This window comes from Somniosus microcephalus, chromosome 19 (genome assembly GCF_052327205.1).
Source record: "Somniosus microcephalus isolate GS21.2 chromosome 19, FLI_Smic_1.0, whole genome shotgun sequence".
In the NCBI taxonomy this organism is placed as follows: Eukaryota; Metazoa; Chordata; class Chondrichthyes; order Squaliformes; family Somniosidae; genus Somniosus; species Somniosus microcephalus.
In genome coordinates this window covers 52,521,028-52,535,231 of record NC_141005.1, presented here as the reverse complement: position 1 = coordinate 52,535,231, position 14,204 = coordinate 52,521,028, and the positions used below count along the sequence as shown (strand labels likewise).

Genomic DNA, 14,204 nt, shown 5'->3' with positions numbered 1-14,204 from the left:
CTTGGGGAGGTGGGACCAGTACAAACTGGACGGTTTGTACCTGGGCAGGACTGGGACCGATGTCCTACGGGGAGTGTTTGCTAGTGCTGTTGGGGAGGGTTTAAACTAAAATGGCAGGGGGATGGGAACCTGTGCAGGGAGACAGAGGAAAGGGAAGCAAGGATAGAAACAAAAGACAGGAAGGAGAAAAGCAAAAGTGGAAGGCAGAGAAATCAAGGGTGTAAATCAAACAGGGCTACAGTAAATAATAATTCTTAGAGTGTTAAAAAAACAAGCCTGAAGGCTATGGGCTGGATTTTCATTGTGCCGTGGAGTCGGGATTGGAGGCATGTGGGGGTTTAAAATCCCGAAATCGGAGGTCCCGACCACATCCCGCCCCCAACCCGCCTCCATGCCAGTTTCAAAGGAGGCGGGTACTGGCACCGCACTGGGTCCCGCCTCCACGAGGCGGGAAGGGGATTAGTGCCAATTAACTGCCTGTTAACAGGTAGTTAACAGGCAGTTTTTAGACTAATCCCTATTTTTATTGCTGAAGTGTAGGATTCCCGACGGCTCCAAACCACGCCAAGTTAGCGAGGCAGGCCGTCGGGATGAAGGGCTTGGAGGGGTCAAGATGTCCGGTGTTCAGGTGAGTAATGGATGCATGAGTGCAGAGGTAAGTGTGTTTGGTGTGTGTAAAGTTAGTAGAACTTCTTTAAACACCATTACCTACCTTTACAGCCTTCCTTCCTTCAGGTCTCGGAGTCCCTCATCTCACCGGCACAGAAAGCAGAATGGCCGCCAGCTGTCAAAAATTGCAGCCTCTGCTTTCTGTTCCGGGGAGATCTCTAAATCATCCTGAGAGGAAGGAATTAACCTGGAGTATAGACTGTCAGTGTTTGACAGCTTCAAACAGCTGTCAAACACTGATATTTCATCTGTCATAAGGTCTTGACAGATGAAATTTCAATCTGTGATGTCACCTGTTGCCGGCTGGCCCTTAATCGGCCTGCTGAGCCCGCTGGGCGGGCTCAATGAGGTCAATCAAGTCTAAATCGCGTGGGTTGGCTAGAGCTCGATGGAGGCGGGACTACAACCCCGAAAGTTATAGTCCTGCCTCCTACCCGACTCCTCAATGAAAATCCAGCCCTTTGTGTCTTAATGCGAGAAGCATTTGTAATAAGGTGGATGAATTAGCTGCGCAAATAGATGTAAATGGATATGATGTAATTGGAATTATGGAGACATGGCTCCAGGGTGACCAAGGCTGGGAATTCAACATCCAGGGGTATTCAATATTCAGGAAGGACAGGCAAAAAGGAAAAGGAGGTGAGGTAGCATTACTGGTTAAAGAGGAGGGATATTAGCTCTGATGATGTGGAATCTGTATGGGTAGAGCTGAGAAATACCAAGGGGCAGAAAACATTAGTGGGAGTTGTGTACAGACCCCCAAACAGTAATGCTGAGGTTGGGGATGGCAGTAAATGGGAAATTAGAGACGCATGCAATAAGGGCACAGCAGTTATCATGGGTGAATTTAATCTACATATAAATTGGGCTAACCAAATTAGTAACAATACTGTGGAGGGGGAATTCCTAGAATGTATACGGGATGGTTTCCTGGACCAATATGTCGAGGAACCAACTAGAGATCAGGCCATCTTAGACTGGGTATTATGTAATGAGAAAGGATTAACAATGTTGTTGTGCGAGGCCCCTTAGGGAGCAGCAATCATAATATGATCGAATTCTTCATTAAGATGGAGAGTGAAGTAGTTGACTCAGACACTAGGGTCCTGAATTTAAATAAAGGAAACTATGATGGTACGAGGCGCAAGTTGGCTAGGATGGATTGGGGAACGTTACTTAAAGGGTTGACGGTGGATAGGCAATGGCAAACATTTAAAGATTGCATAGATGAACTACAGGATTTGTTCATTACAGTTTGACATAAAAATAAAACAAAAAAGTTGACTCAACCGTGGCTAACAAGGGAAATTAGGGATAGCATAAGATCCAAGGAGAGGACATATAAATTGGCCAGAAAAAGCAGCAAAACTGAGGATTGGGAGCAGTTTAGGATTCAGCAAAAGAGGACAAAGGGATTAATTAAGAAGGGGGAAATAGAATATGAGAGTAAGCTTGCAGGGAACATAAAACTGACTGTAAAAGCTTCTATAGATATGTGAAGAGAAAAAGATTGGTGATGTCAAGCGTAGGTCCCTTGCTGTCAGAATCAGGGGAATTGATAATGGGGAACAAACAAATGGCAGACCAATTAAATACATACTTTGGTTCTGTCTTCACAAAGGAGGACACAAATAACCTTCCAGAGATTTCGGGGTACATAGGGTCTAATGAGAGGGAGGAATTGAATGAAATCAGTATTTGTAGGGAAATGGTGTTAGGGAAATTGACGGGATTGAAGGCCGATAAATCCCCAGGGCCTGATAATCTACATCCTAGGGTACTTAAGGAAGTGGCCCTAGAAATAGTAGATGCATTGCTGGTCATCTTTCAAAATTCTATAGAATCTGGAATAGTTCCCATGGATTGGAGAGTAGCTAATGTAACCCCACTATTTAAAAAAGGTGGCAGAGAGAAAACAGGGAATTACAGACCGGTAAGCCTGACATCGGTAGTGGGGAAAATGTTAGAGTCCATTATAAAAGAAATAATAGCAAAGCACTTGGAAAACAGTGACAGGATCGGGCAACGTCAACATGGATTTACAAAAGGTAAATCATGCTTGACTAATCTACTGGAATTTTTTGAGGATATCACTGGTAGAATAGATAAGGGAGAACCAGTAGATGTGGTGTATTTGGACTTTCAGAAGGCTTTCGATAAGGTCCCGCATAAGAGATTGGCGTGCAAAGTTAAAGCACATGGGATTGGGGGTAAGGTACTGACTTGGATAGAGAACAGGTTGGCAGACAGGAAGCAAAGAGTTGGAATAAACGGGTCTTTTTCCGAGTGGCAGGCAGTGACTTGTGGGGTACCGCAGGGATCGGTGCTAGGACCCCAGCTATTCACAATATATATTAATGATCTAGACGAGGGAACTAGATGTAATATCTCCAAGTTTGCAGACGACACAAAGCTGGGTGGGCGTGTGTGCCGTGAGGAGGATGCAGAGAAACTCCAGTATGATTTGGACAGGTTGGGTGATTGGGCAGATGCATGGCAGATGCAGTATAATGTGGATAAATGCGAGGTTATCCACTTTGGTGGCAAAAACAGGAAGACAGATTATTATCTGAACGGCAATAGATTGGGAAAAGGGGAAGTGCAACGAGATCTGGGTGTCCTTGTGCACCAGTCGCTGAAGGTAAGCATGCAGGTGCAGCAGGTGGTTAAGAAGGCAAATGGTATGTTGGCCTTCATAGCGAGAGGATTCTAATACAGGAGCAAGGATGTCTTGCTGCAGTTGTACAGGGCCTTGGTGAGACCATATCTTGAGTATTGTGTGCAGTTTTGGTCACCTTATCTGAGGAAGGATGTTCTTGCCATGGAGGGAGTGCAGCGGAGATTCACCAGACTGATACCTGGGATGGCAGGAATGACATTTGAAGAGAGATTGATTCGATTAGGCTTATATTTGCTAGAGTTTAGAAGAATGAGAGGGGATCTCATTGAAACTTATAAAATTCTAACAGGACTAGACAGACTAGATGCAGGAAGGATGTTCCCGATGGCAGGGGAGTCCAGAAACAGGGGTCACAGTCTAAGGATAAGGGGTAAGCCATTTAGGACTGAGATGAGGAGGAATTTCTTCACCCAGAGAGTGGTGAACCTGTGGAATTCTCTACCACAGAAGGCAGTTGAGGCCAACTTATTAAATATATTCAAGGAGTTAGATATATTTCTTAAGGCTAAAGGGATCAAGGGATATGGGGAGAAAGCAGGGACAGGGTACTGAATTTGGATGATCAGCCATGATCTCATTAAATGGTGGAACAGGCTCGAGGGGCCGAATGGCCTACTCCTGCTCCTATCTTCTATGTTTCTATGAGAGCGGGGGTGCGGTTTGGATGGAGATCGGGAGTGGGTCTGGATGGTGAGCGGGATGTTAGGTTAATATGCATGTGAAGGACATTTACCTGTATTGTGTGTAAGGCGTTTCCCACTAAGATTAGTGCATGCAGAGCTCTGACAAAAGGTCATTGACCTGAAACGTTAACTCTGTTTCTCTCTCTACAGATGCTGCCTGACCTGCTGAGTATTTCCAGCATTTTCTATTTTTATTACCTTTAGTCATCTCAGTTAGATCACCCCTTAATCTTCTATACTCAAGGGAATACAAGCCAAGTCTCTGCAACCTGTCCTCATAATTTAACCCTTTTAGCCCTGGTATAATTCTGGTGAATCTGCACTACGCCCGCTCCAAGGCCAATAGATCCTTTCTGAGATGCTGTGCCCAGAAATGAACATCGTCTGGTCCAAGAGTCTAAATTAAAGTCATGCCAGTACATAAGCGTGAATAGCGATTCAAATGCATATTATGGTACTGGTAGATAATAATCATAGTATAAAAAGGACACTAAGGATTTTTCATCTACAGAAAAAGTTCTGATATCCGGCACCGACGGGACCGAGCTGCTGCCGATCTATCAAAACTTCCGGATAGACCAGCGCTAATGTTGAAGGATACGGAGGTTTTCATCTCCGTATCTGACAACAAACACTGTTGCTTAGCAACAGCTTGTAAACACTCAGCCCGTACCTTGGAAGCGTCTCTGAAGCTGTTGCTAAGCTACAGAGACGCTTTCCAGAGCCTGACTGTTAAAAAAATGCTAGGAGAAGAAAAAAAAACTAACCAAAACGGCTGCTGATTTCTGCCGTTAGATCGAGGTTTCCGGGCATACAACCTCCGGATAAACCAAAGTTTCCTGTAATTTTATTTTAAAAAGAAAATATGCTATATTGTTGTTTCTCAGATTGAAGTAGACTCTTCGCGACCTTGGTGTTCTATTTGACCCCAAGCTGAGCTTCTAACCCCATATCGTCTCGATCACAAAGACCGCCTACTTCCACATCCATAACATTGCCTGCCTCTACCACTGCCTCAGCCCATCTGCTGCTGAAACTCTCATTCATGCCTTGGTCACCTCCAGAGTTGACTATTCCTATGTCCTCCTGTGCGGCAACTCATCCCCCACACTCTGTAAACTTCAGCTCATCCAAAACGCTGCTGCCCATATCCTATCCCGCGCCAGGCCCACTCACTGGTCACTCCTGTCCTTGCTGGCCTGCACTGGCCTGAAATGTTATTTAAATTTATTTACGGGATGTGGGCGTCGCTGGCAAGGCCAGCATTTATTGCCCATCCCTAATTGCCCTTGAGAAGGTGGTGGTGAGCCGCCACCTTGAACCGCTGCAGTCCGTGTGGTGAAGGTACTCCCACAGTGCTGTTAGGGAGGGAGTTCCAGGATTTTGACCCAGCGACGATGAAGGATCGGCGATATACTTTTAAGTCAGGATGGTGTGTGACTTGGAGGGGAACTTGGAGGTGATGGTGTTCCCATGCACCTGCTGCCCTTGCCCTTCTAGGTGGAAGAGGTCACGGGTTTGGGAGGTGCTGCCGAAGAAGCCTTGGCGAGTTGCTGCAGTGCATCTTGTAGATGGTACACACTGCAGCCACGGTGTGTCGGTGGTGGTGGAGGGAGTGAATGCTTAAGGTAGTGGATGGAGTGCCAATCAAGCGGGCTGCTTTGTCCTGGATGGTATCGAGCTTCTTGACTGTTGTTGGAGCTGCACTCATCCAGGCAAATGGAGAGTATTCCATCACACTCCTGACTTGTGCCTTGTAGATGTTGGAAATGCTTTGGGGAGTCAGGAGGTGAGACACTCGCCGCAGAATACCCAGCCTCTGACCTGCTCTTGTTGTCAGAGTATTTATGCGGCTGGTCCAGTTAAGTTTCTGGTCAGTGGTGACCCCCCCATGATGTTGGTGGTGGGGGATTCGGTGATGATAATGCCGTTGAATGTCAAGGGGAGGTGGTTAGACTCTCGCTTGTTGGAGATAGTTATTGCCTGGCACTTCTGTGGTGCGAATGTTACCTGCCACTTATCAGCCCAAGCCTTAACATCGTCCAGGTCTTGTTGCATGCGGGCATGGACTGCTTCATTATCTGAGGAGTTGTGAATGGCGCTGAACACTGACTTTGGCCTCTTGTGCATCGCCCTCCCTTTGCCCCAACATTGGCGGCCGTGCCTTCAGCTGTCTAGGCCCCACACTTTGGAATTCCCTCCCTAAACCCACGCTCCACCTTCTTCTCTTCCTTTAAGGCCATCCTTAAAACCCACCTCTTTGACCAAGCTTTTCTTCATCCCTCCTAATATTTCCTTCTGTAGCTCAGCGGCCATTTCTGCCTGATTACGGCTCCAGGAAGCACCTTGAAACTTTTTTCTATGTCATAGGTGCTAAATAAATGCAGGTTGTTGCTGTTATTTTTATACCCTCCATAGCTGTCAAGATGTGCCTGCTAACAAAATAGCATTACCGTGTTTTATCTTACAGTATAGAAGATTGAGGGGTGATCTGATCGAGGCGTTTAAAATTTGTAAAGGATTTGATGGGGTAGAGACAGAGATACTATTTCCTCTGCCGGGCGAATCAAGGACATAATCTTAAAACTAGAGCTAGGCCATTTAGGAGGGAAATCAGGAAGCATTTTTTCCACCAAGGATAGTAGAAATCTGGAACTCCCGCCCCCAAAAGGCTGTGGGTGTTGGGCCAACTGGAGCGTTCAAGACTGAGACCGCTAGATTTTTATTAGGTGAGGGTATCAAGGGGATATGTAGCTAAGAGTTGAGGTACAGATCAGCCGCGATCTAATTGAATGGCCAAGCAGGCCCGAGGGGCTGAATGGCCTTACTGCTGTTCCTATGTTCCTACAGTAATGCTGAAATCAGAAAAAGAGGGTTATGGAAACAGACAGAAGAGTTGGAAATGGAGCACTACAAAAATCAGGGCTTCATTGTTTTTTTGTGGTAGGATTGTAATGTTTCCGACTCTACACCAACAGTGCTCCTTCAAGCAAAAATGGAACTCTGTTCTCAGTGTGGTTATGGAAGCAGGTCATATTATGAAGAAACAATGGATCTGCTACTGGGTAGAATTTTTTTTAAACTGCGAAACATTAAGAACTAAATCGTGACCGATCTCATTCCAGGTCTGATACATTTTCAGCTCCATACTGCCCTCTGCTGGATATTGTAATATTTACACAATTCAGACAGGGAAAGGACCAAATGTTACAGGCTAAATGTTCCGGTGCTAAGAGCTGCACCTCTATTAATCAGTCACTGATTTGGAATTCATTAGTTTTGAATATTGGAGTGGATTGGCAAAAAATAAAGACATCATCGCTAAAAGATGTGAGAATGAGAGTAAGCGAAGAAACAAAAATCAAAAATGAATTCAGGGATTTCACTGCTGGCTCAGAAGTTTATTCAGTGACTACCTGAATCACATGGACCAGCAATATTCAATCTCTGGCCTGTGCTGAGTTAGTTGATCTCAGCCAGTTGGGTGGGTGGGTGGGAGGGAGGAAGGGAGGAAGACTTGCATTTATATAGCGTGTAAACACTGTTGTAATGTAGGAAACGCAGCAGCTAATTTGGGCACAGCAAGGTCCCACAAACTGCAATGAGATAAATGACCAGATAATCTGTTTGTATTTTTGATGATAATATATTTTTATATATTTTTTATCCACACTTTTGATTTGTGCCTTTTCCTTTTTTTTCTCTCCCACATGGCAGCTGTCTTTCATTCTGCCAGCGCATTTCACACTTCATCGAGAGCCGTCTTTTGTCTCTTTACCTGTCCTATTACCACCTCGTCTCGCCTTGAATATCGCTTAATGTCTCTTCACCTCTCACAGAACTTTCCTTTTGTTCTTTCATCCCCTCCCCCATTTCCCAGCCCCAAAACTTGCTTTTTAATGTTTCATTTCCTGCTTTTTTCTCAGTTCTGAAGAAGGGTTTCGACCTGAAACGTTAACTCTGTTTCTCTCTCCACGGATGTTGCCTGGCCTGCTGAGTTTTTCCAGCGTTTTCTGTTGTTATTTCGGATTTCCAGCATCCGCAGTATTTTGCTATCATAATCTGTTTGTGATGTTGGTTGAGGGATAAACATTGGCCAGAACACCGGGAAAAAATCCCCTTCCGTTCTTCGAAATGTGCAATAGGATCTTTTACGTCCACTTGAGATGGCAGACGGGGCCTCGGTTTAACGTCTCATTCAAAAGACAGCACCTCCGATGGTGCAGCGGACTCAGTACTGTACTGGAGTGTCAGCCTAGATTTTGTGGGTGGGATTTGAACCCACAACCTTCTGACTCAGAGGCAAGGGTGCGATCACTGAGCCACTGGTGACAATAAGCTTCGAGAAGGGAATCCCCCCCGAGGTGGGACAGTTTGCAGGTTCTGGGTCAATCGCATTTGTGTACTGGTGGTCCTAACCGAGCGCCGAGTCCTGCTGGTCGTATCTGCTCGGAGCCCCATCCTATTGCACTGATTGCACAGTCCTAACACCACCCTTGCCTGGTTGCTACCCAGAGAACTCTGCTGGAAGTACCTGTCTATGGACCTCAGGTGAGAATAGGATCGGGCTCGACCATGATGCCCCCGCAGTTAAAGAACGTGATGACACGCACTGTCAACGCTCAATGGTCATCAACAGTTGTGTAGTGGCTATGGTCCTGGACTAGTAACCCGAAGGTTGTGCGTCCAAGTCCCACCACGGCAAAATTTAATTCAATATTTGTGGGTCAGTATAAAATGACTGGATTGTTGCTAAATCACTTATGTCCTTCAGGATGGGAACCTGCCACCCCTACCCGCTCTGGTCTACATATCACTCCAGTGTCACACTATGTGGTTGACTCTTAAGCCAATTGAGATCACGTTTAAAAATGTTCCCATGGAACTGCACTCCATTAAGGAATCTACAGGAGAGAAAGGAATTTGGAGAAGATTGGCAGAAAAAATGAATCTAACGCTTGAATGACAGCCACTGGAAGAGTTTCTCTAATTCTCTGCTCGATGTAGAACTAGAGGTTCAGGGAAAGGGGACAAATTAACAGGATGATCATTCCCACTCTATGAAGTTTACAACCTTCCAAAAACTGTGTGGAGTAGCAAGGACACACAGTCAACATCATCAAGCCCAGAAGAAAGTAACAGCATTGACACAGGAAGGCAACAGAGGCTTAGGGTACCAGAGGAAGAGGGAGAGGGGATGTACCACAGTGTGTGTTATTCCAACAGCGTTATGGGTTACTCAGAAATGATGGTTTTAACTGCTTTGTGCTGGGTTTACCTCTATCACTTCTTTGCGGATATTTACAATCCGGAACCAGTGCACGAGATGCGGAAACCCCTCGAGCTCAGCATTCCGCTCCTGCAGAGAAACTTTGCGTTTGCAGGAAAGCTGACGGCTGAAGTATTTCACAAGTTTACCCTAAAACAAAGAAAAAAAAACTGTTAGAAACTACCAGTAAATGAATCCTCTGAAAGAAGATTATACACAAATCTGTGTCAAACCCAAAGGCAGCACAACTGCAGTTTGGGATTTATTTTTAATCAGTCAATAGTGATTGCAACAAAATTATTAGAGTTTGTCACAGCTTTGAAAATTTCACCTTCCCACGGCACCCCCCCAACCCCGCCAACCCCTCACCCACCCCTTCACCCCTCCGACCCTGTCTCTTGAAGCAGAGACTGGCCCAACTGACCATTCTTGATGTATGAGTCCGGACAATGAGGAGGTCGTGAATAGCACGTTTGATCAGTTGGTCACACCGCAGGCAAAGGTTGGACAGGCAGAAAGGGAAGGGGTGACCAACAGACAGAGTACTAGGCACAGGCAGGTAGTGCAGGGGTCCCTTGTGGACATCCCCCTCTCAGATACACCACTTTGAGTACTGTTGAGGGGGATGGCTTACCAGAGGAAGGCAGCAGCAGCCAACTTCCTGGCACCAGGGGTGGCTCTGCTGCACAGGACAGGAGGAAAAAGAGGGGGAGAGCTATAGTAATAGGGGATTCTATTGTAAGGGGAATAGACAGGCGTTTCTGCGGCTGCAAACGAGACTACAGGATGGTGTGTTGCCTCCCTGGTGCAAGGGTCAAGGATGTCTCAGAGCGGCTGCAGAACATCTTGGAAGGGGAGGGTGAACAGCCAGTTGTCGTGGTACATATAGGTACCAACGATATAGGTAAAAAGCGGGATGAGGTCCTAAAAGCGGAATATAGGGAGTTAGGAGGTAAATTTAAAAATAAGACCTCAAAGGTAGTAATCTCAGGATTGCTACCAGTGCCACATGCTAGTCAGAGTAGAAATAGAAGGATATTTCAGATGAATACGTGGCTAGAGGAATGGTGCAAGGGGGAGGGATTCAAATTCCTGGGACATTGGAACCGGTTCTGGGGGAGGTGGGACCAGTTCAAACCAGATGGTTTGCACCTGGGCAGGGCCGGGACCGATGTCCTAGGGGGAGTGTTTGCTAGTGCTCTGGGGGAGGGTTTAAACTAAAATGGCAGGGGGTTGGGAACCTGAGCTAGGGGACAGATGAAAGGGAAACAAGGATAAAAGCAAAAGATAGGAAGGAGAAAAACAAAAGTGGCAATCAGAGAAATCAACGGTTTAAATCAAACATGGCCACAGTAAATAATAATTCTAATAGGTGTAAGAGCGTTAAAAAAACAAGCCTGAAGGCTTTGTGTCTTAATGCGAGGAGCATTCGTAATAAGGTGGATGAATTAGCTGCGCAAACAGAAGTAAACGAATACGATTTGATTGGGGTTACAGAAACATGGCTCCAGGGTGGCCAAGGCTGGGAACTCAACATCCAGGGGTATTCAATATTCAGGAAAGATAAGCAAAAAGGAAAGGGAGGTGGGGTAGCATTGCTGGTTAAAGAAGGGATTAACACAATTGTAAGGAAGGATATTAGCTCTGATGATGTGGAATCTGTATGGGTAGAACTGAGAAATACCAAGGGGCAGAAAACGTTAGTGGGAGTGGTATATAGGCCTCCAAACAGTAATGCGGAGGTTGGGGACGGCATTAAAAGGGAAATTAGAGAAGCGTGCAATAAGGGCACAGCAGTCATCATGGGTGACTTTAATCTACATATAGATTGGGCTAACCAAATTAGTAACAATACTGTGGAGGAGGAATTCCTGGAGTGTTTAAGGGATGGTTTCCTGGACCAATATGTCGAGGAACCAACCAGAGATCAGGCCATCTTAGATTGGGTATTATGTAACGAGAAAGGATTAATTAGCAAGCTTGTTGTATGAGGCCCCTTGGGTCGGAGCGATCATAATATGATCGAATTCTTCATTAAGATGGAGAATGAAGTAGTCAACTCAGAGACTAGGGTCCTAAATTTAAATAAAGAAAACTACGATGGTCTGAGGCACGAGTTGGGTAGGATTGATTGGGGAATGTCACTCAAAGGGTTGACGGTGGATAGGCAATGGCAAACATTCAACGACCACATGGATGAACTACAGAATTTGTTCATCCCAGTTTGGCATAAAAATAAAACAAAAAGGTGACTCAACCGTGGCTAACGAGGGAAATTAGGGCTAGCATAAGATCCAAGGAGAGGACATATAAATTGGCCAGAAAAAGCAGTAAACCTGAGGATTGGGGGCAGTTTAGGATTCAACAAAGGAGGACAAAGGGATTAATTAAGAAAGGGAAAATAGAATATGAGGGTAAGCTTGCAGAAAACATAAAAACTGACTGTAAAAGCTTTTGGAGATATGTGAAGAGAAAAAGATTGGTGAAGTCAAGCGTAGGTCCCTTACAGTCAAAATCAGGGGAATTTATAATGGGGAACAAAGAAATGGCAGACCAACTAAATACATATTTTGGTTCTGTCTTCACAAAGGAGGACACAAATAACCTCCCAGAGATGTTGGGGAACATAGGGTCTGATGAAAGGGAGGAACTGAAAGAAATCAGTATTTGTAGGGAAATGGTGTTAGGGAAATTGATGGGATTGAAGGCCGTTAAATCCCCAGGGCCTGATAATCTACATCCTAGGGTACTTAAGGAAGTGGCCCTAGAAATAGTTGATGCTTTGCTGATCATCTTCCAGCATTCGATGGAATCTGGAACAGTACCCATGGATTGGAGGGTAGCTAATGTTACCCCACTATTCAAAAAAGGTGGTAGAGAGAAAATGGGGAATTACAGACCGGTAAGCCTGACATCGGTAGTGGGGAAAATGCTAGAGTCCATTATATAAAGGATGTAATAGCAGAGCACTTGGAAAACAGTGACAGGATCGGACAAAGTCAACATGGATTTACAAAAGGTAAATCGTGCTTGACTAATCTACTGGAATTTTTTGAGGATGTAACTGGTAAAATAGATAAGGGAGAACCACAAACAAGTGGCCCTGTCCCTTTATATACAGATTTGATTGTGATAATTTGTTTTGGTTTAATGACTAGTTTTCTGTCTGCAGGATTTGGACTTTCAGAAGGCTTTTGATAAGGTCCCGCATAAGAGATTAGCGTGTAAAGTTAAGGCACATGGGATTGGGGGCAAGGTATTGACTTGGATAGAGAACTGGCTGGCAGACAGAAAGCAAAGAGTTGGAATAAACGGGTCTTTTTCCAAGTGGCAAGCAGTGACTAGTGGGGTACCGCAGGGATCAGTCCTTGGGCCCCAGCTAGTCACAATATATATTAATGACCTAGACAAGGGAGCTAGATGTAATATCTCCAAATTTGCAGACGACACAAAGCTGGGTGGGCGTGTGTGCTGTGAGGAGGATGCTGAGAAACTCCAGGATGATTTGGACAGGTTGGGTGATTGGGCAAAAGCATGGCAGATGCAATATAATGTTGATAAATGCGAGGTTATCCACTTTGGTGGCAAAAACAGGAAGGCAGATTATTATCTGAATGGCAATAGATTGGGAGAAGGGGAAGTGCAACGAGACCTGGGTGTCCTTGTGCACCAGTCGCTGAAGGTAAGCATGCAGGTGCAGCAGGCGGTTAAGAAGGCAAATGGCATGTTGGCCTTCGTAGCGATAGGGTTTGAGTACAGGAACAAGGATGTTTTGCTGCAGTTGTACAGGGCCTTGGTGAGACCACATCTTGAGTACTGTGTGCAGTTTTGGTCGCCTTATCTGAGGAAGGATATTCTTGCCATGGAAGGAGTTCAGCGAAGATTCACCAGGCTGATACCTTGGATGGCAGGAATGACGTATGAGGAGAGATTGGGTCGATTGGGCTTGTGCTTGCTGGAGTTTAGAAGAATGAGAGGGGCTCCCATTGAAACTTATAAAATCCTGACAGGACTGGACAGACTAGATGCAGGAAGGATGTTCCCGATGATCGGGTAGTCCAGAACCAGGGGTCACAGTCTAAGGATAAGGGGTAGGCCATTTAGGACAGAAATGAGGAGGAATTTCTTCACCCAGACAGTGGTGAACCTGTGGAATTCTCTACCACAGAAGGCAGTAGAGGCCAATACATTAAATATATTCAAGAAGGAGTTGGATATATTTCTTAAGGCTAAAGGGATCAAGGGGTATGGGGAGAAAGCAGGGACCGGGTACTGAATTTGGATGATCAGCCATGATCGCATTGAATGGCGGAGCAGGCTCGAGGGGCCGAATGGCCTACTCCTGCTCCTATCTTCTATGTTTCTATGTCAGGAGGCTATTTAACTATTGTAAGGAAAGGGTTAAACACACTGTCCTGAAGTCTACTAATGTTATACTAAGATTGATTTCGCTTTGTACTGCAGTAAGATTAACCTTTAGCCTTTGCCTGTTAAGCGGGGATGTTTAAGTCAATTTAAAGTACCACTGGGCTATAGAGCCAGGGCTGACCCTACCGCAATGGTCAGCTTCAGGATGAAGTAGTAAGCGGTTTAATTAAAGACTTCCAGTGAATCATTTCATAACAGTGTGGAAAAACAGTTAGTTCTGCAAAGGAAAACTTCCAGGTATACAACATTCTTTTTAATTGGGTTTCTGTAGAAGCAGGATATTGACTGATGCGGAATGGTACTGAATCAAAGACAGACTTAGGATTCCAAGTTTCACTGGGTAGAATAGCAATTATATGTAACAAGAGTAAAACTATTGATAAAATAACAAAGTTAGGGAGTTGCCTACAGAAAAAAGAGCTCATTAAGTAAAGGAAACTAAAGCTATTGCTAAGGGATAAGTCAATTAAATTCT

The 14,204-nt window shown here is 45.2% G+C and overlaps 1 protein-coding gene across 1 annotated transcript in view; it reads right to left on the bottom strand.

Moving 5' to 3' along the window:
* Positions 1-14,204, bottom strand: part of ksr2 (kinase suppressor of ras 2) — a 568,763-nt gene that overhangs the window by 400,311 nt on the left and 154,248 nt on the right. The window contains exon 2 of the mRNA XM_085961784.1: positions 9,311-9,451. Within this exon, the coding sequence (XP_085817910.1) occupies positions 9,311-9,451 (141 nt within the window). The remainder of the gene's footprint in view (positions 1-9,310; positions 9,452-14,204) is intronic.